The sequence below is a fragment of the Mustela nigripes genome, chromosome 1, assembly GCF_022355385.1.
Source record: "Mustela nigripes isolate SB6536 chromosome 1, MUSNIG.SB6536, whole genome shotgun sequence".
In the NCBI taxonomy this organism is placed as follows: Eukaryota; Metazoa; Chordata; class Mammalia; order Carnivora; family Mustelidae; genus Mustela; species Mustela nigripes.
The window spans coordinates 243,377,900-243,405,819 of record NC_081557.1 but is presented as its reverse complement, the minus strand read 5'-3'; the positions used below and the strand labels follow the sequence as shown (position 1 = coordinate 243,405,819).

At 37.4% G+C, this 27,920-nt stretch overlaps 1 protein-coding gene across 5 annotated transcripts; it reads right to left on the bottom strand.

Moving 5' to 3' along the window:
• Window positions 1–28: 28 nt before the first annotated feature.
• Window positions 29–27,550, bottom strand: OCIAD1 (OCIA domain containing 1). Of its 5 annotated transcripts, none has more exons than XM_059383643.1 (9): window positions 27,329–27,550; window positions 25,986–26,048; window positions 24,852–24,932; window positions 17,291–17,344; window positions 11,069–11,116; window positions 9,974–10,109; window positions 7,912–8,087; window positions 3,694–3,846; window positions 29–788 (listed from the first exon to the last, which is right to left on the bottom strand). In XM_059383643.1, exons 2-9 carry the CDS (start codon window positions 26,041–26,043, stop codon window positions 751–753), a joined length of 744 nt encoding a protein of 247 aa, XP_059239626.1. In that variant the 5' UTR covers window positions 26,044–26,048; window positions 27,329–27,550; the 3' UTR covers window positions 29–750. The 5 variants fall into 5 exon arrangements, with proteins under 5 accessions (XP_059239626.1, XP_059239629.1, XP_059239646.1 ...); XM_059383646.1 differs by lacking the exon at window positions 27,329–27,550 and adding an exon at window positions 27,116–27,261; XM_059383663.1 differs by lacking the exon at window positions 3,694–3,846 and having other exon boundaries at window positions 7,867–8,087.
• Between the last annotated feature and the right edge of the window lie 370 nt (window positions 27,551–27,920).

Genomic DNA, 27,920 nt, shown 5'->3' with positions numbered 1-27,920 from the left:
CCTGAACCAAAAACAAACATTAGGTCGATAATGAGAAAAGTATACCAAATTTTTATTCTTGGGGAATCTGCCGATTTTTCAAATATGACCACTGCTTAAAGGTGCTGAGCTATTTACTGTGTTTATTTACACACGTCACACTCATTATACTATTAAATATTCAGAAACAGATAACTTCATTTCCTGTCCCTATCAACACTGCTTACTTATAATTATACTTAAAAATAAATAGATTACAAACAATAAAACCATGAAACCAACAAAGATGCATGTTCCTTTATGTTTTATTCACCATAAACATTAATAAGTGAATACAGCAAACACTGGAGAAAGGCTTTTTAATAATTTCTGGATGTAAAGCTTAACACTTAAAATTATGCTTGCTCCCCCCACCCACCCCAATTCAACATGCAGGTATGTATTTTCATATATGCTGATCCCAGAGCAGACAATCTCTTTACAGTTTCTTAAGAGAGTATCCTTACCCTGTAACTTAAACAATTTCACAAACTGTATGTGATTCTAGTATAATACCATCATTCAAACAGTTCTTCAAGAATACAGCCACACAACATTCACATTAAAATCTGTGTTTTTAAACATCATTTTAATAAGCCAAACCACAAGAACCCAGGTTCTAGTTTTAAATGTGTTTATGAAGACTGCTGCTGGGCTCAATGCAGATTTTCATGACCACCTAGATGAAGCTGGATATTGAAACGCCTTCAGTAGGTCCAATGATGCAATTTTTCACTCATCCCAAGTATCTCCATATTTGTTTACTTTGACTAGGAAAAAAGCACAAATAATCGATGATTCCAAATATTAACAAGTGAAAGATACTATTTCAAGGCTGCTACTATGATGCAAATTACGTTTAGGTCTCACTTTCAATAAATGCGCATGAGAGAAAGGGGCTAGGTACACTTTTGTGAACTGAAGGTTGGACATAAATAATGATGCACTCTACCAAGAACTTTACATCAATATTTGATCCTCATAATAACCATCCCCATTCGAAGGGGGAGAAAACAGATTAGTAACTTGCCCAAGGTACAAACCTAATAAAGCAAACAGAGCCAAAATCTGCACAAAGGTCTACTTAGGTCCAAAGTGTGGACACCTTCACAACTTTACCATACTAAGTGTGGTATATACTACAGCACATACAAAAAAATTACCACGAAATAAAAAATAATAACAAACACTTGAATTTTGTTTTCCACAAAAAAACAGTAACAAATGATCACATCTTCACGCTGTGGTTAATTCATTCCTCTCCCCCATGAACTGCAATACTATATACAAGAAGGAAATGGTTTCCAATATTCCTGTATTTTACATGAAACTACATTTTGTAATAAGCTCCTTTGTCTTCTCTACTCTTTTGCTCTCAGCCTCCCTTCTACATAGCCTTCCTCTGTGGACGACGAAGCTTCAAAGACTCGAGTATTCATAACCACGTAAAGCAGCCATTCTCAAAGTAGGGACGAGGGACCCCTCCCCCCAAGATTCTTTCAGGAAGTCTAAGTCAAACTACTGCGTTATTATTCTCAGATTACATACCTTTTCCCTATTTTGCCCCTTCCCTGGCCTTCATTCCATCATGAGCACAAGGCAGGCTTCTAGAATTTATGATATATGGTGCTGTCACTGCCTGATGGCTAATTGATAATATGCTTGCCTTTTTGAAATTTCTGTCTTCATTTCTAATTTAGGTAAATGTCAACAAACATAATCTACACAAACTAAGGTGAAAACTTTAAGTGATACTTTCTGACCAAGGGAAGCTACACTGTACTAACGTCAAATTTCCTGTCTAGATTCTAAAAAAGAACATTCTAAAAAATCACCCAAACTATTTTGTAACTGTTTTTTTCTTGAAATTATATAGAGCACATGCCAAAAAATCCATTTTCTTCTTACAAAGAAAAGAATTATTCCACATTACTGTGTCATGTAACAGAGCTTCAGGGTTGTTCAGTCAAAACCACAAATGTCAAAATCCAGCAAATCCCAAAGATCTACCTTATTTCCTTTTGTAAACCTTTATTATTGAGGCCCGACCGAAACACTTCATATGCACTGATACATCAGTGCGTCCTATACTGTGCAGACATACAATAGAAAAGATTACAAAAATGAGAGAAATGCTACTGCCTGCCCTCATGGAGCTTACAGTCTAAATCCTCAAATTCAGAAAAAAGTACCAGTAAGTCTTTACATATTATAAAATAATGGCCACTGAATGCAAAATGATTATGCAACAAGTTTTTTTCTAATGATAAACATTAACAGGTATTTTTTATTATAAATCTATTTTAAAGCTGGATTTTTTACAATAATATGACAGCAGTATTAAACAGAATTCTAAATGAAGCAGCCACTAAACAGAAATAAAATTGGTTCTAAAAGAACAATCATAATAAAAAATACCCAGAATTTTACTGTATTTTTGCATTCTTTGTGGCATAGGGCTCTCAAGAAGCTATCAAGGATCTCTTCTTTCCTTCTTTTTTTTTTTTAAAGTAATAAATAGAAAACCTTAATGACACTCTAAAATTCTTCAAAAATGTCATAAAATTCTACACTGATATAGGTACAAATCCCTGTTCAAAATGTCTTCTTCCATTAGGAGTAAACTTATTTCAGAAAATTTATTTTGGCTAATGTACAGCTGCTCCAGAAGGAATGAAAACAAGCTATGATTTTTAAATTTATAATTAATTATAGAGCAAAAGTACTACTGAAAAAAAGGTCAAACTCTTTCAGAAGTGCCCTAAAAGGTGGTTTATGATGCATATAACTTCTATTTCAATTTCACAAAACATGTAAGAAAATCAATTTCATTATTCGATCATGATTCTGTCATTCTGCTTGAAGTGGCATTACAGCCTGTTATAAATTTCAGGCAACCAGATCTGGTTTTATGCATTCGATGCATCATTTAAAAAACACTTATTAAGGGGCGCCTGGGTGGCTCACAGTGGGTTAAAGCCTCTCTGCCTTCGGCTCGGGTCATGATCCCAGGGTCCTGGGATCGAGCCCCGCGTCGGGCTCTCTGCTCAGCGGGGAGCCTGCTTCCCCCTCTCTCTCTGCCTGCCTCCCTGCCTACTTGTGATTTGTCAAAAAAAGTAAATAAAATCTTAAAAAAACACTTATTAAGTCCCAAGGTGATTTCTGATAAGAGAAAACATTCATAAGGATTTAGAATTTCTACAGCATATTAAAACTAGTCTTACTGTCTTAATTCATACCACTATTTGGACCTTATTATTTTTTAACACAAAATGGTCTTTGGAACAACTTAGAAAAGGAAGACTAATAACTGTGACAGAACTATACTTTAAAAAAAAAAAAAAAAAAAAAGATTTTATTTATTTATTTGACAGAGAGAAATCACAAGTAGTCGGAGAGGCAGGCAGAGATAGAGAGAGAAGCAGGCTCCCTGCTGAGCAGAGAGCCCGACGCGGGACTCGATCCCAGGACCCTGAGATCATGACCTGAGCCGAAGGCAGCGGCTTAACCCACTGAGCCACCCAGGCGCCCCAGAACTATACTTTTTTTAAAAAAAAAGTTATTTTTGTTAATTGCGTGCGGAATTAAATCATGTATTAGTATCATTAATATTTTTAACTAATGCTGCAGTTCCCAAGCCTAAAGAGTAAAGTGATTCAGACTAAACTATCATACCTTCTTTTTTTGGCATTCTTTCCTGTATAGGCCTGACTGAGGGGTCAGTCTTATGTGTTAAAGTTACTTCATATGACTCTCTGTTCTTAGTCCTTAATTCCTCATATGTAATATTTTTTTTCTTAGGACTTTCTTCAGGGTAGGGATCAGGTCCTAAAACAACAAACAGTTAATAAATGGTGATAAAAGGATTTGAATAAACCCAAAGCAACTAAATTTTCTAAATGCTTCTTACCTACAATAAAAACAGAATAAAGTAAAATAGTCAAATTATTACCACCATTCCAAAGGTACTATGTTTTCCGCAAGATAATTACAAAACAAAAACCTTCTTACACTTTTAAGCTTTTATTTCTAAAGTTTAAAATCCACATAAAAAAATTAAAAAGTAACCATGGCCAGAAGAATGGATATCATAATATATACCAGTTCAATTTATTCTCACTAAAATACTACTGTTTTAAACTGGAAAATTATTTGCACTGTTTGTACAATTAAAATTATACAAAAAATTTATCCTACTAGTGACAATTAAAATTTGACAATGCATATAATTTACTTAGTAATATTTTACATAGTTGAACATTCCTATAACCATAATCTATACATGAACAGCTATTTTTTTAAAAATGCTATCTTTATATTTAAACAAAAACACTTGGAAATAGCTCTTGAAAAGTATAAAACATAGTCTTTGATCACAATATGCGTCATTTTTACTCAGGTCTAATGAAGCAATACTGTGGCAGAAAAAAGTGGCAATGATCATTTTGGCCAGGGAAACAGCATCTATTCTTTATCTCTCCCAAAAAAAGTCAAGGTGGCAACGTATATATATCATCAAAGAGGTAAATACTGATGTAAAAATAGGGGAGTGGTTACTCTTACTATTAGATGACAGGAGCAAATATTAAACATAGTTTACAGAATGTATAACCAGCAAAAAAAATCATATAAACATTTTAAAAGAAATGAACTAATGCTAACGTAACATCGAGTCAACAGCTAATTAACTTACAAAGTCTTACACCCCACTCCAGAAGTAATTTTCAAAAAGGTTCTCACATACAAATTGGACATATCATTTTATTAATATAATCATTAATTAAAATAATTTTTTAAAAAGCAGTTTCTTGTAAGTGGTATTTTGGAACTCTCCAGTAAGGTCCCAGTGAATAATCAGAATTTTCAAATCAACATAACTACACTTTAAATGTTTTCAAGCATAACCTTTATTTTGCTACAAGTATACTGCACTGATACAAAGCAAAAGGCTTTAAATATTAATCTAGATATTATACCATTCTTGAAAACTAAATTTTTGCTAAAAAAGAATATAAAGAAAAATATTATAACCTTATACTGGGTTGAAAAAGCACCTGTATTTCACCATTAATGAGTAATTATTAAACTCCTTGCCCTTTACCATAATGATATTTTTAAGATCCTGAAGGAGACAGTGTGCACTAGATTACTAGTTAGGAACTACAAGTTCTTATTCTCACATTGCCAGCAATCAGTGAATGTCCTTGGGCAAATCACTAAACTTCTTTGAATCTTGGTTTTCTCAGTTGTGAAATACAGACATTTAACTAGATGATCTATCTCTTAAGTTCCTTCCAGGTCTAAAAGTTTTTCTCACTGAAAAGAAAATACTTGTTTGTTCTAAAATTCTGTGACAAATAATGGAAACATAGATCAGAAGATTAAGGAGAATTTCTTCCACTTACAAAGCCCAATGAAAATATTCTGCATTGTACAGGGAACATGACTTACTACTTTGGGAAGGTTATGAAGAGCTGGAAGGAATAAAATATAAAACAGCAATGATCTGAATCTGACCGTAATAAACTATCTATAAGTCTAACAGCAATGAAAGAGTGCTTTCTACTTTGAAAGATTAGTAACTCTATCAACTCCTAGTACAAGCAAGCAGAATCAAATAGGGCAAAGAGGACTTTAACAAGAGGGGAGAACGTCCTGGCAAGGGATGACAGCAGCGGGGGCAAAGCAGAGGCGGCTACAACTGGCCCATGTGGAGAGTGGTCAGAGCGGCAAACTCGATTTAGAGAAGGGACTGAGAAAGCAGAGCAATGGATGGATAGACAGCTACTCTCAAGGACATAAAATATATTAAAATATGGGCCTTGCTGCAGTCTGTGGGCAGATACCAAAAGGTTTTTATGTCTGTCTGCTTTTATTTGGAAAAGGAATTGTACAACACAGTATGGAATTTTCTAGTGCCAATGGAAGGAAAGATGGAAGTCATTACAAGGGAAGAAGTGATGCATGGCTAGAACACGAGTAGAATGGATTTGAACTTGAGAGACTAGGAAAATGAGAGCTGCAATGAGAAGTAACAGCTGCCTGTGAAGATAAATCCTCACCATTCTCTCCTAACTTGCCCACCTCCTTCTCTCTGACTAAGAGGTCTTTGTTTCCAAGCCCTGGCGGGGGAGAATCAAGGCTCCTCAATACCTTTCATCCACTTAAGAATGTCTTTAATTACTTTAACTTCCATTCTCTCCTGTTTCTTCTCTTCCAAAATGTTAATACTTACTGTCCCCACCCCAACCTGCTCTTAAGCAACACTGTCCAATACCACTTTCTGTAATGATGAAAATGTTCTGTAGCTACCCATTCCAAGGGAGCAGCCACTAGCACACGTGGCTACTGAACAACTAAAATGCTACAAAGCAACTGAGGAATTGAATTTTCAATCTGATTTAATTTTAATTAAGTTAAATGGCCACATATATTTAGTGGCTACTTTATGTTCTAACCTACCTGGAAGCCCTTCTACAACTTCTGCAACATTACTTGACCTATACTCAACTTCTCCCTTCCCACCGTTTCCCCTCCCTCCCTTTAACCTAGCAGAGATCCAAATTTCTATCCCAAGCAGCAAAAGTGTTCCTTTAATCTTCTTTGTTCCTCATAGTTACTGGCTTACGGTATTTGCATTAAAGCAAATGTTTTCAAAGAATAATCTATCCGTAATCCCTTATCTAAAACTTGGTAGTCAGAAATGTTTCAGAATTCAGTTTCTCAGATTTTAGAAAGATATCATAGTATATAGCTTGTTAATGTGTCACTTAACCATAGAGTCAGATGTTTGAAGCAGCAACGCATAACCCCAAACATTAATATTTTGTACAACAAAATTCAAGACACATCATATTAAGATAAAGATGATATGGTCAGGGTTTGAAATGACTTAAGTTAGATTTCATCACCAGTTTAATTATAAAAAAAAGCTTTGTAGGGGTGGCTGACTGGCTCAGTCGGAAGAGCATGTGACGCTTGATCTTGGGGTCATGAGGTCTAGCCACATATCAGGAAAATAAATAATAAAAAAAATTAAAAATAAAGCTTTGTGGTTTTCAAAGTTTTTTGGATTTTAGGATTTTTAGATAAGGAACTGCAAAACCTGTACTTCCTGATTCTTCACTTTTCACCGCAAATTAGATTGAAACAAAACAAAAGGAAGTGAACATCTGTTAAGAGCCTATGACGTGGCAGTCTCATTTCATCTCATTCCCGAAGTTCTTTAAGAGGGATTATCGCTCCATTCCAGAGATCAAGGAACTGAAGGGATCACAAAGTTACTTGCCTAAAGTCCCACTAGCAAATTTCAATCATTCAAACCCAGGCCTTAATCCAAATTTGATGTTGTTTCACTTACATTCTGCGATCTTCAAAGCTAGCATTTACACAAACTTCACAAAGCATTTTCACATGGATTTTCTCACTTGACAAGAGTTCTGTAAGGCAGGTAATTATTGTTTTTCTCACATTACAGACAAAGAAGATGAAAGCCTTTAAGACCAGCCTAACAACTGTAACCTCTCCGAAGCCTCCCTGTGGCCCAATTTACCACTTCTTTGCAATAATCACTAAACTTTGTTAGTATTTTTGATTAGTGGGACATACTGGTAATTTTTCCTTATATTTCTATATCTTCTAACAGTCTGAGAGTTTCTCAAGAACAAGAACCAGGTCTTACTCATCTATACTTCTTTCATGCCTAGTTGAGTGCCTGATACCTACTGGATATCAAAAAATGTTGAATGAATGAACAATCAGAAGAACAAACATGATGAGTTTAGGCTGATGGTGGAACATACAGGTGATATCCAGCAGAAAAGGTCATCAAATAAAGTTTATACATACGTTGGACCATATAATGCTGAAACTCATTTCAAGAGAAGTTTCTACCTTGGGCAACATGATCAGTAATACCAGTGGGAGTAGATTCATTCATAGAAGCACTGAATGGAATTGGCTCATAATGAGGAAGCATCTCTTTTTCTATGTTGTCTGCTGCTGGAGACGTCACAAAGGATGAATGACCACTCAAATTTGAGTCATATTTTGACTTCTGAGAATAGTGCCTGTAAATCATATTGTATAAGAAATACAAATTATTGCCTATATCCTAAAAAAAAAAAATGTGTTTAAGTATGAAGCTACTTATCTTACTTTCTAAGAAATTATGTAATTTTTACACGGTTATCTATAACAGTAAAATGAAGTCTGTTTCTCTCTGCCACAAAAACCTTACAAATAAGTTTTGACCCATTTATACAATATACAACTTAAAAACACCACTCTTAATACAGAAGAGAAATGTATATCCAATTTTCTAATTCCCAAGCTTCAGAGACCATTCTTAAAAAAAAATATTTGAGAGAGAAAGAATGTGCGTGAGCGGGTGGAAGGAGGGGCAGAGGGCCGAAGAAAATCTCAAGCAGACTCCCCACTAAGATGGGCTTTAACGTAGGGCTCAATTTCATGACCCTAGATCATGACTTGAGCTGAAATCAAGAATCAGGTGCTTATCCAACTCTGTCACCCAGGCACCCCACTTTAGAGATCATTTTAATGTGTTTAAAGTCCTTGGAGGGGTGCCTAAGTGGCTCGTTCAGTTAACCACCTGACTCAGGTCACGATCTCAGTCAAGGTCATGGAATTGAGCCCCATGCTTGAGACTTTTTCCCCCTCCCTCTCCTTCTCCTCTGTACCTAGGCCCGCTCACTGGCACATGCTGCTCGCTCTCTCTCCAAAATAATAAATAAATCTTAAAAAAAAAAAAAAGGTCCTTGGAAAGAAAAAAGTATTTAAATTTAGAAAATATATCCAGTTCCACATTAAGGGAAGTTACTTCCACAGCTAGCAGGCCATAAACACTATTTTGTTAAAGCAGATATATAAGTAATACTAGCTTTCATAGGGTTTACCATTTATAACAATTTAGGTATTACATCTACTTAATTACATTATCCAGATGGACAGATTCATTCATTTATACTTATGTAATTGAAACAAAACTTTGGAGAACATACTTAAAATAATTTCCCTAATTTAAACAGAAGGATTAAGAAGTTGAAAGTTTAAGGGAGCACCTGAGTGGCTCAGTGGGTTAAAACCTCTGCCTTCGGCTCAGGTCATGATCCCAGGGTCCTGGGATTGAGCCCCGCCATCCGGCTCTCTGCTCAGCAGGGAGCCTGCTTCTCCCTCTCTCTCTGCCTGCCTCTCTGCCTACCTGTGATCTATCTCTCTCTGTGTCAAATAAATAAATGAATAAATCTTAAAAAAAAAAAAAAAAAAGAAGTTGAAATTTAAGAAATGGGATGATAAAATCTGGGAAATCAAAAGAAAAGTCCAAAATTTAGTAAACAAAGGTATTTGCCAAATTAAAATCCTTTACTTCGTATAAGCACTCCTAACGGGCTGCAGCTCTATATTTAAAACAAAGACTGGGGGGGGTGCCTGGATGGCTCAGTCAGTTAAGCATCTGTCTTCAGTTCAGGTCATGATCCCAGGGTCCTGGGATCAAGCCCCATGCCAGGCTCCCTGTTCAGCTGGGAGCCTACTTCTACCTCTCCCCATACCCAGCCCATGCTCTCTCTCTCTCAAGTAAATAAATAAAATCTTAAAAATGAATACATAAATAAAAATAAAACAAAGGTTAAGGGTGTCTGGCTTGCTCAGCTGGATAGAACATGGTGGCTCTTGATCTTGGGATCCTGAGTTCAAGCCCCAAGTTATGTGAAGAATTTATTCAAATAAGTAACTACAAATAAATAAAAATGAAACAAAGGTAGACATGTTTTACTACCCTTTTTAAAACAAAATAGCTTTAGCTTGCTGCAAACAGCAAGTTCCCAATAGTCCTTCAGCTTACAAACTGTTTCATGCCCTGAATTATGGCAGTAACCAGTTACAATTTTTTTAGCTAAAATTAAAAACCTTCAATAAAAATTAGAATTTGGCCTACCCAGATGGTGAAGATCGCCGTGCCTGTCCTGAGCGTAAAGCTTCTCCAAGAGGGGAATTCTCAAGATTTCTGAACTTCTCTTGGCAAGTTTTCACGTAAGAAAGCTTTCCAGCAAAGTATCCCATGATACAAGCAACTTATTTGTAAAAACAAACAAAAAAATGTAACTCAATTTGCCCATTTAAATAAAAATCTTTCCTAAAAAAACACTTTTTAAAGAAATGTGATCTTAAATAGGTCTTGACATGGGAAAACTGAGATCACATTAGATCAGATTCAGAGTACACAGAAAGATTCTGTAGACATGGATCACTTTCACAAAAGGAATAATCCAAAATAAAACTGCTCCAAGATATATAAATTCCACTTTACTCATTATTAATATAATCAGCAAAGATGTGATATAGGAATTAAGAGTTCTAGTCTACTCATAAGGATTTCAGGCCATTTCTTTTCCTGTAAGATGGGAATCATACTATTTGTCCAGCTAATTTTGTAAGACTGTTTTAAAAACTAGGTGCAACAAATTCCTTAAAGTAATAAATTATGAAGTGTACCTAAATGTTACTGTTGCCTTGTGTGTTTATTTACAATATGTAAGTGAGGCTAATCTGGAAAGATTCATAAAAGGTCTCAGGTGCTCTTTTTTAAAGCAATTTAGCTTCTTTCCTATAATCATACTATAACATTAGATAAATTATGCTTATTTACATCTTAAAATGTAAAGAGATTTTTAAAAGTTAGACTTAATTTTAAAAGACAATCTATTTCCGCACAGCTGGACAATTTTCTTTCCTCCAAAGAATTTATTTTAAAATACTATATAGTTTTACAAATTATTTAAAAGTAGCAATTTTATTACATTATAAAAGAAAAAAAATTCTCTTTCAAATAACTTGTAATTCTTAATGCTAACAGTAAAATGCCCAAGTAGTTGACTAGTCCATTTAATGAAAAGCTTAAATAAGCTGGTCAAAACAAATATCAAAACAAATAACCAAATAACAGTTATGAATTAGACAAAATAAAACATTTGGTAAAAACTAATTTTACTCAGGCAAGAAAGCTAAGAAAATGAGTGTTGCCCATACTTACATATAAGTTTAGGGATGGAACCATATTTGGGATGACTTGAAAGGATTCCTAAAGATAAAAGAACAGATATTTCTGAGTCATATTAACTGTTAGAGATAGACACATTTAGATAAGATAATTAAGATGTCTTATCTTTTATTAAAATAAAATAGGCATATGCCAAGTTTATGCTAAAAGTATGTAAGAAAATGACAGAAATTATGATTTAAAAAATGCAAGAAAACTATTTTCTCTGAGCCATACTCTAATCTCTTCTAATGTGAGCAAGTAGTAAAAAGTTTAGCAATATAAAGATGCATCTATTACTCAGCAGCCTTGGGCAACCCACAAAGATAAAAGGAAAAATCAGGGCAGACTATCTTTAAGTATTATTACCTGACTATATTAGCTCTTTCCATCACCTCAGAGAAGTCTAAAAGCTACAGCTATTTAAAAAAGAGAACCAGGGGCACCTCGGTGGCTCAGTGGGTTAAAGCCTCTGCCTTTTGGCTCAGGTCATGATCCCAGGGTCCTGGGATCGAGCCCCACATCGGTCTCTCTGCTCAGCAGGAGCCTGCATCCCTCCCCCTCTCTGCCTGCCTGTCTGCCTACTTATGATCTCTGTCAAATAAATAAAATCTTTAAAAATAAATAAATAAAAATAAAAAAGAGAACCAAGTAAATTCAACATCAACAGAAATATGAAGACAATCCAAAAGACTCTACAAGCTATCAGAACAGGTGAATTTATTAGCAGGCTCACTTGATACAAGGTCAATATAAAAAAAAATACTATACTTCCTGTATATGAGAAACAAACAAACCAAACCTTTTTCAAAGATACAATTTATTATAGCACCCAAAGACATCAAAGATCCAGGAGCAATCTAATGAATAATGTGAAGGATTTGTGCACTGGAAAGTACGAAACTCACGGAGAGAAATGAAAGCTAAGTAGAGAAATAATACATTCGTGTCCATAAAGGGAAGACTACAAATACTGCCAGTATGACGACTGTCCATAAAGTCATCTATAAATTCAATCCAGTCCCAATTAAAAATCAAAGTGTTCCTAAAAGTTGAAAAACTTATTCTGAAAATCATGTGGAAATACAAAGAGCTGAGAACCAAGGCAATACTGAAAAACAAAAGAAGTGAAAAACTGAGTACCAAATACAGAGATCTACAATAAAGCTACAGTAGCTACGACTGTTGTAAGTGCCAGAACAGATAAACCCATCAAAAACCAGAAGAGTCAAGAAACAGATCCATACATGGTCACTTATGACAAAGGCAACAGTGCATGCAGTGAACAAAGACAGTTCTTTCAAAATATAGTGAGCAGTCACCTCCATATCCCTAAGGAGGAAAAATGTACCTTTACCCTACACCTCACACAATATAAGTGTACCTCAGAAATACTGCAGGTTCGGTTCAAGAGCACCACAATAAAGGGAGAATCACAATAAAATAAGTTCAATGCATTTTTTTGTTTCCCAGTGCATACAGAAGTTTATGCTGTCCTGTATTAAACATGCAATAATACTGTCTAAAAAAATGTATATAAATATTTTACTGCTAAGAAATTCTAACCATTGTCTGAGCTGTTGTAATCACTGATCACCATTACAAATATATAAGGGGAACATCTCCTGTGAGAATTGCCAAAATGTGACAGAGACACAAAATGAACAAATGCTGTTGAAAAAATGGCACCAATGAGACTTCTTCAAAGCAGAGTCGCCATAAACCTTAGATTTGTAAAAACCACAGTATCTGGGAAGCTCAATAAAACAAAGCACAGTAAAACAAAATGTGCCTATATTCAAAAACAATTCCTGGGGCACCTGGGTGGCTCAGTTATCATCTGCCTTCAGCTCGGGTCACCATCCCAGTGTTCTGGGATAGAGACCCATAATGGGCTCCATGCTCAGTGCAGAGCCTACTTCTACCTCTCCAGCTCCCCCGAGCTTGTGTTCCCTATCTCTCTCTGACATAAATAAATAAAATCTTCAGAAAACAAAAAAACAAAACGATTCCAAATGACTTGAAAATTTAAGTATGAAAGAAAAAATAAAGCTCATAGAAAAAAGCGTTAGAGATTCCTCATGTCTGTTATTAGGCAAAGGTGTTGAGCGCATAAAGCCTTCATCATAAAAAACATGGTAAATTATTTTACATACTAAGAACTACAGTTAATCAGGGGAAAAAATAATCACAAGACATACATCTGACAAAAAATTCACTTCTAGAATATACAGAAAACCTCACAAAATCAAAAGAAAAAGACAATCCAATGAAAAATGGACAACAGACCTGAACAGACACTTCGCTAAAAAAGAACATATTCAAGTGAGCTATAAACAAAAGAAAAGGTCCCCAACTTCATTAGTCATTAGGAAGATACAACTTAAAACCATAATCAGTCTTAACTATTCACTCACCACAATGGCTAAAATTCAAAGGACACGAAAAGAGGAAGTGACGGCGATAATGTGACACAAACAGAACTCTACTAATAAATTGGTGTGAGTGTACAATGGTCCAAACAATTTAGAAAGTCCGGCAGTATCCACCACAGCTGAAAATATACCTAATCTATGACCCAACAAAACGACTACCAAAAGGTACCGTATTCATAGCAGAACCATTTGTAATAGTCAAAACTGGAAATTACCGGGGCGCCTGGGTGGCTCAGTGGGTTAAGCCGCTGCCTTCGGCTCAGGTCATGATCTCAGCGTCCTGGGATCAAGTCCCGCATGGGGCTCTCTGCTCAGCAGGGAGCCTGCTTGCCTCTCTCTCTCTCTCTCTGCCTGCCTCTCTGTCTACTTGTAATCTCTCTCTGTCAAATAAATAAATAAAATCTTAAAAAAAAACAAACAAACTGGAAATTACCCAATTGCCAATGTACAACAGAATGGATACACTGCTGTGGTGTATTTACACAGCAGAAAACTATACGGCAACCAGAATATATAATCTACAATTACATGCAACAATGTGGATGAATCTAGTATGTGTTAGAAAAACCAGCTCTCCAAATAAAAAGCTGATTTGGAATGTCGGTTGATTTCCATGGAGAAAATACTTGCACCATGACCAATTTCAAGCTATCAATGATTTCAACACTGGCTTGCCAAGCTGTTGAAAATTTAACAATCAGCTTTCTGGAAGTGGTACAAGCCAGCTCTAGTATACCACTGGATGAATCCAATAACTCTGAAGGAAGATATACAGAGGAATTCTTAATTGTAGGATTTCATGTGTATGAAATACGAACTAAGTTATGCTATTAGCTTCAGGTACACAACCGACATGAGAAAAAGGAAGATAGTATCGATACCTACCTTCATTCAAAACTGTTCCTTCATTCTGTCTCCAAATAGTTAGAGACCACTTACAACACACAGACATTACCTACTAGAAAGTAGGAATAGAACAGTAAACAAGATGTTCTCTCTTGCTCTCAGAGTTTTTACAGTTTTGCCCTCTGATCAGTGCCAGAGATAGCCTGTTTCCTAAGAGGAAGTAGCAAGAATAGAGGCAAATAGACTTGTTGACGGCTAATTCAATACCCTTGGCAACAGATGGCTGCATTAATTATGCTGGCGGGGCAGATGGAGGTAGACAGTTTATGGAGATATTTAAGAGCTGGACTAGAATGAACACTCATTGGGCAAGGCAAATAAGAGGCAGAGGTTAAGGATAACGCCTTAGTTTCCTAGATGAAGAGTCCACCATTCAGACATGGGGACAATAGAGAAACTGGTTTGGAGGCAAATGAACTCAGTTTGGGATTAAATAAGTCACTGTGAAGAGTCTGTAAGAAGGGCCATTCATGTGAACATATGCAAAATACGGTTCTGGAGCAGAGATGTAGGTGAGGGAGAATCACGGGGATTTAGAGCAATAGAGGGTCCTAAAGCCCACATTAGCACTCCCGTAATAGTTTACACAGACTGAAGACTGAAAGGCAAAGCAGAACTCTGAAGAACACAAGTGGAGGATGAAAACCCACATTAAAATATTAAGTACTGGCAGTTCTTGAATTTTTGTCTGTTGGTATTATCTGCCAAAAACAGTGTATAGTTAGTACATATTAGACACTCAGAACACATGAAAACATAGAGGAGTTTCCAGTGGCAGAAGAAAAATCAGAATGTGCTTTCACAGAAGTCAGGTGAAAAGAACCATTCCAGAGATTGGTTAAAGTTGTATAATCATCAGGAATAAAAACTGCCCATCGAATTTAGGCAACAAGGAAGCTGTCCTCGTAATATTCTGAAGTGTTGGTAAATGTCAGAACATATGCATAATCTTTTCACACAGATTGTAATGGGTTAAAAGAAGTAAAAATTGGGGGCACCTAGGTGGCTCAGTTGTTAACTGTCTGCCTTCGGCTTAGGTTATGATCGCAGGGTCCTGGGATGGAGCCTGAGCCCCACATCGGGCTCCCTGCTCAGCAGGAAGCCTGCTTCTCCTACTCTCGATCCCCTGCTTATGTTCCCTCTCTCACTATCTTTCTCTCTGTCAAATAAATCAATAAAATCTTAAAAAAAAAAAAAAAAAAGAAGAAGAAGAAAAAAGTGAAGTGCTCATTTGTGAAGTTTGACTTCAAATGCAAGACAGCTGGGAACAGTTGGAAAGGGATATGAGGGAAGATCTTTCTTTTTTATGTTCTCAAGTTACAACAGACCTGGGCATGTTTAAATGTTCTGGGGGAAAAAAAATAGACAGAGAACAAGTAGTGATAGAGCAGCTAAGACTATGCTGAGTATGACATAACACACTGTGGATGAAAGCACATACAAAATGCTAGGCATTCTGATTAAAGGCAAAATGTCTTGGTGGATTCTGAATTCCTTTTCTAAAGTCTTCCCAATTTCTTTTTTTTTTTTTTTTTGGAGACTGACTTTATTAGGACACTGCATCCAAAACAAATCCTCAATACAACTTAACAATAACAAAATCCCTTAATCCTGGAAAATAGTTATATGAATAGCACATCAATGTATTTTTTATATTTTTATTCCAAGTTATCAAAACCCTAGAAGTAACAACTCTGACAAAGTTATTGTATTATACAATAAACATTAATCCATAAATTAGGTTAATCATTTTCAGCAATTCTTTCCAAAAAATGGAGGGGCACCTGGGTGGCTCAGTTAGTTAAGTGTCCGACTCTTGGTTTCCATTCAGGTCATGATCTCAGGGTCATGAGATCAAAACCCACGTGGAGCTCAATGCTGGGTGTGGAACCTGCTTAAGATTCTCTCTTCCTCCCTCCCTCTGTCCCTCCTCTCCACTCACAGCATGCACAAACTCTCTCTAAAATAAATAAATAAAATCTTTTAAAAATAAAATAAAAATTAAAAATGGATTATTGAATTCTACTGTAAAGGCTCCAGGCTCAGACCTTACAGACAATTACAATCCTCTGGAAAAATGTCATTGATCATGGTATGACTTTTGCAAATGAAATCACAGAGGCATAAAGTGCCACTGATGACAAGTCAAATCATCACCAAATGGTGACTAAAAATCCAGGAAGATTTTAGCTGTAAGAAAAATCTGCCTCCTCAGTTAGAAGTTCTAACATTTTCAGTGGGATTCACCCTATCCAAGAACAGCTCTATCACGATATATCTGCAACTTATAAAAGGAAATTTCTGCTTCAGTTGTGTGTGTAATTAGTTACGTAGGAGGAAGGCACTGTAATATTCACACCAAAAGAATCAGGGACAGAAAGTGGCCCCAACCCCCTTTCTATAAGATAAAACTCTGGTTTTAAAGAGCTAGAGAGCCACTAATCTTTAAACCAGTGCATTAAGAATTACCTGGAGCTTGTTAGAACAGATTCCTAGGCCCTACCTCAGAGATTCTGATTAAGGAGTTTTGGAACAGGGCCCATGAACTTGCATTTCTAATAAGATCCTAGGTAATAGTGATGGTGGCCTTCTTAGACCATGTTTTTTCCTCTACCTCCCTGCAAACAGTCTGCAGGTTTTTAGTTACTTTCTTGCTCTTGTAGATTGTGAATGTTGCTACAGTGTCAGAGGACATCAAATTCTTAAGTCTATTTATGAGTCAGGGGTCCATGGAGACACAACTCTCCTAATGTTGGAGAAACATACCAATGATCATGTTTAATATGACATTATTATACTTTATCTAAAAATCAGGAAAACATAAAAACATAATGATATCCAAAATGCCAAATAAATCTGAAGTTTAAATATTTACCTTTACTAATTAATCCTTGAGTAATCAACATACTTGTTGCAGCCAAAGGCACAGCTAAAGGAAGAAAAAGAGCTTGTCAACATCAACAAAAAGAAAAGACTTAGATTATCTGAGATCACTAGGATAAATATGCATCAGTACAACTATCTAGGAACATCTTTACAAGAGATTTTTCCAGGGCACAAAAATCTGGCTCAGCTGATTAAGCGTTTGCCTTCAGCTCAGGTCATGATCTCAGGGTCCTGGGATCAAGCCCCACATAGGGATCCTTGCTCAGTGGGAGTCTGCTTCTTCTTCTGTCCCTCCTCGCTGCTCAGGCGTTTTCTCTCTCTCAAATAAATAAAATCTTAAAAAAAAAAAAAAATAAGATTTTTCCATTTTTAAAAGCTGTATTTTAGGGGCACCTGGGTGGCTCAGATGGTTAATCATCTGCCTTTGGCTCAGGTCATGATCCCAGAGTCCTGGGGCTCCTGGGATAGAGCCCCATGTTGGGCTCCTGGCTCAGCAGGGAGTCTGTTTCTCCTTCTCCCTTGGCCTCAGCCTCTTCCCCTCCCCCTACTCATGCTCTCCCTCTCTCTCTGTATCTCTCGGTCTCAAATGAATAAATAAAATCTTTTAAAAAATAAAATAAAATAAGAGCTGTACTATATACAATCAGAAGAAATAATAAACTAAAAGCTGTATTATATACAATCCATAGAAATATAAGAAAAAATTTAAATTTAAGAAAATATTATAAATATTAAACAATGTAACTCAAGAACCATCTAGATTTGGCTTTAAAAGGGCCATTCATTAATATCACCAATAAAGACAACATTCTAAATAGGGACCAAAAGTCATTTCTGAATTAGAGTAAGAGGGAATTAATAAGAGGCAAGAAGTAGTATTACAATAAGAGCCACTACTGAATAAGTACTAAATTCCATGGCCCCTGCTAAATGCCTTATATACGTTTTCTCATTTACTTTTAACGTATCTCTAGAGTTATTTTTTTTTAATTACTGCCCTTTTAAAGGTAAGAAAATTGAAACTCAGAGATGTTAAGGTTAAGTAATTTGCTCAAGGCCATACAGCTACTTCAATGGCAATTCCAGATTCTAACTGTCTGATATCGTTATCTCAAGCTTTTAAGTTCTGTAGTACACTGTATGAACCAAAACACAAAAATACTTGTCGACAATTACACGGTGACGGGGGCAAGAATACACAAGAATACATTTTAAATACTATAGTTTTTTCTTCTAAACCAGTGTATTCCTCAAAACTAAGTGAAAATATTACATAATGCAACACTGTGTCAACTACATTTAATTTTTAAAAATCTACATATGTACACATATTAACCCAGACTGAAAAATCCAAAGCTCTCCATCATAATCTCCAAAAAGCTCATAATTAAATATCACTGTTTTTTCCACCAGCACTGTCCAAAAGAATTTTCTGTGATGATGGCAGTAGTCTGTATCCGTGTTTTCCCATTAGGTAGTAGGCAGAAAAGATTTAAAATAGGAACCCTGAGACTGCCATCCTTAAAAAGACCTCCTTACAATGTCCTTGCCTGATGTGGGAACGTGGCTAGTAAACAGTTCTCTACAAGTGATAAAAAACTTGACCTGAGTAAGTGGCTCACTGTGCCTAAACTGCTTATACAAATATAGCTTATGCTGAACACCTGCTTTCCTTCTGAGAATCTGGAATTTTGGTACTTGCTAGGTTGAGCTCATGGGACCAGCCCTCTGTTATTGTAAAAACCCCGGGCACTGAGTCTTTTTTACTGAGCGTCCTTGGTGGGTAACACTTCACTCACATTATCACAACTCAGCTGGAGAAAATTATCACGTCCACTGGTGTGTGACTCTACTAGCAGAGTCCTAGAAGTCTTGCTTGGTCTACCTGGTCTTCTTTGACTTGAACCCACACTCCTTTCCTTTTGCTGATTTTACTTCGTATCTTTTCTGCTATAAAGTATTTCAAATTTAACTAGCCACATGTGGCTGCCACACTAGAGAGCATAGTTTCAGACCAGGGGTTGGGAAATGTTCTATAAAGACCCAGATGGTAAATATTATAGGTTTCACAGGCCACAGGTCTGTCTCATCTACTCAACTGCCAATTATAACCAAATGCATTGAGCAATAATAAACAAATGAACATATGGATGCAAAAATATAAATGTAATGTGATTTTCACATGTAACAAGATATTGTAACTCTTGATTTTTGTCAACCATCTAAAAATAAAAATGTAGAAACTATTCTTACCTCATGGCCATACAATAACAGATTTGGCCCTTAGGCTATAGTTTGCTCAACTTTGGTCTATACCCCATGAGCACTCAAAAACTAAGGTAATTTAAGACCTCTGAACTATTAGAGATCTCATGATTGAAATCCATTAATTTTGGACTAGGGCATTAGCTCTGTCCAAACACAATCTGCAGAAATCCTAAGGTTTAAATCCTTTGTCTACTACTTACGAATGGATTTTACTTTTGCTAGAAAAATATGTTCTTTAAGGTTGGTTGGTTAAGATACTTAATGAATTATCGTTTAATGGCTTTTTGGCGGACAGGTCTCTTTCCATTACAGCGTCAGTAAAATTTGTTATCATTTTCCCCCTTCAGCTTGACTCAAGGATGGCAACATGAAGCACTGAAGAATCACACAAGGATAAAACGTACTGAGTCAGCTGGCCATCTCACTTTGTCCTTAGGCCAAGATGGTATAATACAGAGAGTAACAGTTTGGTTAAAATTCTAGTACTAGTTCTGCCATTCACTACTACCTCTTTATATAAATTTCTTAACTTCTTTTCGTGCTATAATGGATAACGGATTAGAACTAACATCTGGTCTCATGTATTTTGTCACCGTAAAAGAGAATGGTAAAACCAAAACAGACTTCAGAGATTATCCAATCTTTATCTTAACCAGAGTAAACTGATAATTGGAAAAAGTAAGTCATGTGCTCAAAAGCAACAAAGACAGGGGCACCTGGGTGGCTCCGCCGGCTAAGTGACTGCCTTTGACTGCTTTGGCTCATGACCCCAGGTGCTGGCATGGAATCCCATGTCAGGCTCCCTGCTCAGCGGGAAGTCTGCTTCTTCCTCTCCCTCTTCCCACAACTTCTGCTCACTCTCTTTTGCTCTGCTCTCTCTCAAATAAAATCTTTTAAAAAAGGAAAAAAGCAACACAGGTGGATAGTTTATGGTAGAGCTGGGTCTAAAACCCAGGTTTCCTGACCGCCAGGTCCACAGCCTTTTCCACTGCAGTATGACTCCTATCTCAAAGTCTGTTTTAAAATGTTTCTTTATGCAAACCAGTACTACTGCTGACCAGAAGCTTTTTTGCACTATGACCCCTGACCCCAGTCCTGACCATATCCAATATGAGGACCCTAAAATTCCTAAACTCTTCTCCTCTTACAGTAACAAAATGCTAATCTAAATTTGTAACTGTGTTCAACTGAAACATTTATTTTGTAAAATCATGGTAGCACAAATAGCCAAATACAGACAGTTTAACACTTACAAAATAAATTGAGTCAATCCTCATAATAATCCTATGAAATCAGTTATTATCCCCATGTAGATTAGGAAACTGAGGTATACAGGCATCAGGTGCTTGTCCAAAATATGAAAGCTAAATGATGGATGGAGCTGGGATCTGGATCCAGACAGGCACCAAAGTCTACATTCCTCAATCAATATACTATCTCATTAGGAAACCGACAGTACAGCACGGCACCTGGCTTTCTCAGTTAGTGGAGTATGCAACTCCTGATCTTGAGGTTGTGGGTTTGAGCCTCACACTGGGTGTAGAAATTACTTAAAAATAAAATTAAAAAAAAAAAAAAAAGAGAGAGAGGGAGAAGAAAAGAGAACCAATAGTACACATGTGTATTATCCACAAAATCTATAAATGATGCATAAAACTGGTATAATTCATATACTTTTTCACTAATTCCCGAAGTTGAGAACTGTTATATGTAATACACATTAAACTACCCTTTATGTAATAGATTCCTTCATTACCTCTACGTATGGGCACAGATATAACCAGTTTGTGGTTAGTGCATAAGACGACAATTTTAAGGGCCCTGGAAATAAGATCCCCTCATAGTTGTATTTTAAAATTAAGTAGATTAAAGTAGAAATAAACAAGTTACCATAAAGAGAATGAACCTAGATCAAACCTAATTTTAAACCAAGAGGACTATATTTAACAGATCTTAAAAAATGTGTAAAAATTACCCTAGGAAGTACTTTTTCTACTCATTCCTACTTCCACCGCGCCTTTTTTAAAAATCAATGGACATAAAATGATACTCTCCAAAGTAACATGGATTCCATAAATTCATTGATATAAAGTTAACATCACATACTGCATATTTAACATATATAAACATGCATATCCTTATACAAAGACACAAATATTAATGTATAAAATTTCCTAATACATGACTAATAGTTCTCCTGATAACCTTATGTTGAACTGCCTATTGTCCATGGTTACAGCCAAGGTTCTGTGTTTTCCATGCTTGATGTTACTGCAACATGCAACACCTAGCCTATCTGCTTTAAAAAGTAACCATTACATACTCATGTCCTAGTATAAGCTATTCAGTAATTTCCCCATAATCGATATGGTATGTAACTAACAAGCTGAAATACAACTAATGAGGTATGCTTCCCAACTTGTGATTAATCTGGTTTGTTAAAACATTTTATTTTTAAGTAATCTCTACATACAACGTCAAGCTCGAACTCACAACCCCAAGATCAACAGTCACATGCTCTACCAGATGAACCAGCCAGGCCCCCACGATTCATCTGTTTGATACACAGAATTACTGAGGTTCCCACTGTTCATATACTTCACGTCCTACTTTTAATAGGCATACACGAGTACTCTACCTACTGATCGCTACTCTTCCACACTTCTAGCGTAATGCTGTTACAGCTATTTAGAATGTTAAACCTATAAAGCAAGTAGCTTAAATTTACCAGCCAGCAATTAATCCGGACACCACAGTATCTACATGGCCATGAGCCCAACATTACAATGATCCCAAATCCCTATCCACCAGACTTGTTTTCTTAATTGTGTCAAAAGTAGACTTGAAAATAGACCATTGTATCTATCTACTCTAGGCAACCCACAAAGACAAAATATCTGTTGCCAGAGTACAACTGACTTCCCTGAGAAATTATTGCCTATGGGCCATGAAAACATTTTACAGGTCCCTGATCCACGACGACTGCGGATCTAAAAGAATTGTTCTCACCCGCAGATGTGATCCTCATCTAATTCTTACTCGGGTTCTTTCTAGCTTGAAAGCTCTGAAAGTCTCTGAATATCTGAACTGAAGATAAAATGCACAAGCTTATATGAAACTCCTATTTTCTTTTCAGTCTCTGTTGATTATTTTACCACCACCTGTTGCCTTACGCAGGGGTGCTACCCAAACTTCTGCCTACCATTCCTACATATTAACCACATGAGAGATATTGTGCTTTTATTCCTACACTTACTAATCATTACTTTATAATTTAATGATTACTCATTATTTATTAATTATTCCTACACTTAACTCCTTGAATTCACCAATACAACTATATCTCCAACCCTAATTTCTCACATACACCTTTGCTCTCTAGGTGCTTACAAATCTTCTATAATCATATGCTGCACCAGGAAAGACTGTCCAAACGAGATTCCTCCTTCAAACAGTAACTCCTACGGACTAAATATCTTTTAATCTGTAATGTCATTGTTAGTCTCCTAAGATGGGTATCTTGAAGTTAATACCGTTATAATCAGTTTATTTTAAAATCCTGTTATCTATCCTTTAAAAGAGATGCCATCCCATCTTCTGTAGTCCAAATGACACTACACTCCATGACACCTCAATGACTGCATGCCTGAGGTACTGCCAAAAGCTCGTAAGACTTCATAAAGTGTTACCTCTTATCCTTCTAAGCCATCCTGCACACTGCTACCTCATCTCCCTTTTAAAAATCTGCAAACCAATCCCTTGGGCACAGAACCGAAAATATGTAATGAATCAAATCTTCAACTTTTTGGTATTGCGTTCATTTACCACCCCCAACAAAAGACCCCATTCCAATCAATTCAGCCTCAAGGCTCCAGTTCAGATGAAGTTACCATAGATTCTGCCTTTGCTCACTTTTCCTTTATCTAAATGTTCTTCTACCCCCATTCTACTTTATTTAATTCAAGTCCTATTAGTTGTTGAGTCTCATTTGTTTGATAAGGACTTTTTTAGTTAAATCAACTCCAATTAATTTATCCCTTTTAAAAATTCCTACTGCCATTATGTATTTAATCTTTCTCCATGTGTTTCATGTGTTAGCTTTGTCTCAATTACAACAAAAAATCTACTTCAGGACAAAGACTAGGTCTCATAAAACTTATCTACCAAGCACTGAAACCGTAAACACCAGGCCAACTGATAAAAATGTAAATCATTCTTTAATTATTTAAGTCGCCCCTTCCCTTTCTAAAATTCCACTGTTTTTTTATAGAATCACTTTATCTGAGGGGCACCTGGGTGGCTCAGTTGGTTAAGCATCTGCTTCAGCTCAGGTCATGATCCCAGAGTCCTGGGATCAAGCCCCACAGCACCCTACCTCAGGTTCCCCGTTCTGGAGTCAATCTGCTTTTCCCTTTCCCTCTCCCCCTGCTCGTTCACACATTCTCTCTCTCTCTCTCTCTCTCAAAAATAAATAAAATCTTAAAAATATATATATAATATGAAAGGACTGCAGTGATCAGATGAAGCAACTTCAGGACTCTGTTCAAAAATAAGATTCTAGGGGCGCCTGGGTGGCTCAGTGGGTTAAGCCGCTGCCTTCGGCTCAGGTCATAATCTCGGGGTCCTGGGATCGAGTCCCGCATCAGGCTCTCTGCCTAGCAGGGAGCCTGCTTCCTCCTCTCTCTCTCTCTGCCTGCCTCTCTGCCTACTTGTAATCTCTCTCTGTCAAATAAATAAATAAAATCTTTAAAAAAAAAAAAAAGATTCTATTTTATGCTGCTTTCAACAATGTCTGTATTTAAAAAATAAAATCTTCATGTATGAAGTCTCTAGTTGTAAATGAGGACCCAGGAGCATAACAGTATTTCACAATATAAAGTGGACACTAACTAGGTTTTATAATAGTCAGAAATCTAAGAGTTAAAATCACACACTTCTGTCTCAGACAGACTTGGCTTCAAGTCCAGACATTATGACTCATAGCTCATTTAACATCTCTAAATTTCAATTTCTTCATTTTTAAGGTGAGAGTAGTAGTTATCAATCTAATTGGGTGGTTTTTATATAATCCACATACACTCAGTAAATGCTAGTTGTTACTGTTACCAACAAAATTGAATAAAGTTCTACAAATTATTACTTTAAATATGTACAATTTGTTTCCCTTAATCGATCTTTTTTAGCAGTAACCATACTACACCAAAAGTGTGCCAATTTTTTCTATACGAAGTCACAATAATTTTGGATACTAAAGGTGAAATTTTGTTGATTAGAAAACTTACATCTGAACCAGAAGCTTTCATCGTTGCACTCTGCGAAGACTCTTCTTTCTTCCTCTGTTGGAATGTAATCAGCCCCTATGTCTTTTTACCAAGGAAAATTGGCAAACATTAAAATGCCCATGGAAAAGCTAAGCCTAAAAATTTAATTCAATCTCAACATTAACAAAACACATCCAATTTTTTTAAATGAAACAAATGCCTCATAAACTTTTTTTAAAATTTAAATTCAACTTATTTAGTTTCAGGGGTAGAATTTAGTGATTCATCAGCTGCATGTAACACCCAGTGCTCATTCCATTAAGTGTCCTCCTTAATGTCCATCACCCACATACCCCATCTCTCCACCCACCTCCCCTGCAGCAACCCTCAGATTGCTCCCTACAGTTAAGAGTCTCTAAACAGGGACGCCTGGGTAGTTCAGTTGGTTAAGCAGCTGCCTTCGGCTCAGGTCATGATCCCAGTGTCCTGGGATCGAGTCCCACATCAGGCTCCTTGCTCAGCAGGGAGCCTGCTTCTCCCTCTGCCTCTGCCTGCCATTCTGTCTGCCTGTGCTTGCTCTTTCTCCCTCTCTCTCTCTGACAAATAAAATCTTAAAAAAAAAAAAAAAAAAAAGAGTCTCTAAACAACGGGCTTATAAACTTGAAGCAAACTGACTTCAAAGAGAAGTCAGTGCTACTATTAGTCAGGACTGACTACATAATGTGCTGGTCCAGTGCAAAATGAAAATTTGGAACCATTTACTCAAATTATTAAGAATTTCAAGATGGGGGTGCCTGCGTGGCAAAGCCAATTAAGTGTCCTGACTCTTGGTTTTGGCTCAGGTCATGAAGTCAGGATCCTGGGATCTAGCCCCATGTCAAGCTCCACACTCAACAGGAAGTCGGCTTGGGCTTCTCACTCCCTTTTCCCCTCCCACCATGCACACCCGCATGCGTGCTCTCTCTCTCTCTAAAATAAATCCTAAAAAAAAAAAAAAAAAAAGAATTCCAAGATGGCAACAGATCATTAGAGTGAATCCCTATCCCATTGCACAGGTCACACACCCCCTAAACCAGGCCAGTTGCTGCTACTCAAGGCAGTGAGTTTTTATACATAAAAAGGGCTTCTAATTATAAATATTTAATTGATAGTTACGGGGAATTGGTCTTGGAACTTCTGCATTCGGCTCTTGAAAATCAGCTCTCCCATTCATTTTTCCTGCATCAAAAACATTTCAGCATTAGAAATCATTCAACAGACCAAACTCAAGTAAGACACAGCATAGTAAAATCACCAGTCTACAGGCCAAACAAGCAACAAATACTTACTAGACACTACTACACCTGAAGTACCTGACATAATAAAAAGTGACCTAAATAAAAATGTAACCGACCTATTAACTTACTTGGATCTGATTACCCATCTTAGGTCCCTTAACTGAAAAAGAATAGGTCCTTTTTAATTATCAACAGATTATGTCAAATTAAGATATAAAATGGTACCAAAGAAATACACATCTCTCTCCTCCTGAAGCTTGGTGATGTCACACTACCTATCTTGTTGTCCTTTCACAAATATATGCACAAAGATTACGATGATTTCCCAAATTAGAAGAAGAAACACCTCAAAATTCATTTCTGGGCTTCCATCTTTTTTTAAAAAATGAAATAATCATCAGGAAACCCACAACCTCCTCCACAAAGCACTACTCCACAGAAACTGAATAACAAAGACGTCATATTCTTCTCCCTGTCGTTAAAGCTAACAGCAAATTCTGCATCCTCCAAACTTTCCTCGCTCTCTAGAGACTCAGAATGTATGATTTCAAAATGCAAAATTTCAAGAACATACGTTATTTACTTATTTTTTTTTTAACCCCGTATCTCAGGATTTAAGAGACCAACAGACTGGATAACTGCGTATTTTACAGAATGTTCACACAGGACCATGATAATTCCCATCTTAAAAGCCATTTACACAAAAACGAGAAATGGCATACACGGTGGGAATAGCAACCGAGGCTATTTCACTCAATAAAGCATCACTGAGGGCCCACTGTAGGCCAATCCCTTGCACAGGAAAAAGAAACAGAAAGGGTAAAATGAACTCCTGGACGGATGGAGCTTGCTAAACAGACTACCTATAAAACGTTATTTTCCGCAACAGCATCCTACTTAGAAACCCTAGCGACAGGGCTGACAAGGCCCCTTCAACAACACAATTTAAGCTACAAAAAAAAAAGGCTGAATCCCGCACTGCACAGCCACAACCCCCGCGTCTCCCACCTGCAACACCCCGGGACACACATCAGTCACCACGAAATCACCCCCTCGCCTCCCCCAGGCACCCGCACTCGGGAGCCCGAGAGCCAGCGGGCGACCTGCCCACTCTCGCAGGCGGGAAAATGGCGGAAGGTGCAGGGTAGCGGCTGGCCGCTCGGAGGCGGTGAGTGGCCAGGTGGGGGGCGGAATGGAGGCTCATTGCGTCACCTCACCCACCTCCGGACCACAGCGGCGATCGCGCGGCGAGCCGAGGCGATCCGGGGCAGAAGGCCTCGAGGGGACCCTAGAGGGCTCAAGTAGGAAGAAGAGCCCGCGGAAACCCTCAGGCGCGCGGCACCGCAGCAGAGTTGGGGGTGGGGAGCAGCCAGCCACTCTGCCTCCAAGAAGTCACCCAAATACGGGCTCAAAATGACCGCGACCCGGAAGCAATGGCCACCTGTGGGCGGAAATGACGTCAAGACCTCCCTGCGGAACCCAAACGCTCTCAGCCTCGGACTGGAAGGCAGCGCCCGCGTCTGTCGGCCCCGCCCTCCTCTGCCCGCCCCTCCTCCCATTTCCCCCGGGCCGCGGCGCTCGCGAGCTGCACTGCGGCTGCGCGCGCCCCTCTGCGGGTGCGGACCCCGCCCCGCCCCCTCGTTGAGGTCCAGGGGTGGCTTGATTTCAGGCTCTAGTGTCGTACCTTTGTGGCCTTCCAGTGACAGGTTGACAGGAAAGTTCAGGAACCCCTTTTTAAACCCGTTATTAAGAGTAGCCGGTTTTCCTTGATTTCTTTGGTTTGGGGCTTTACACGATCTGTTTCATTCTTGGA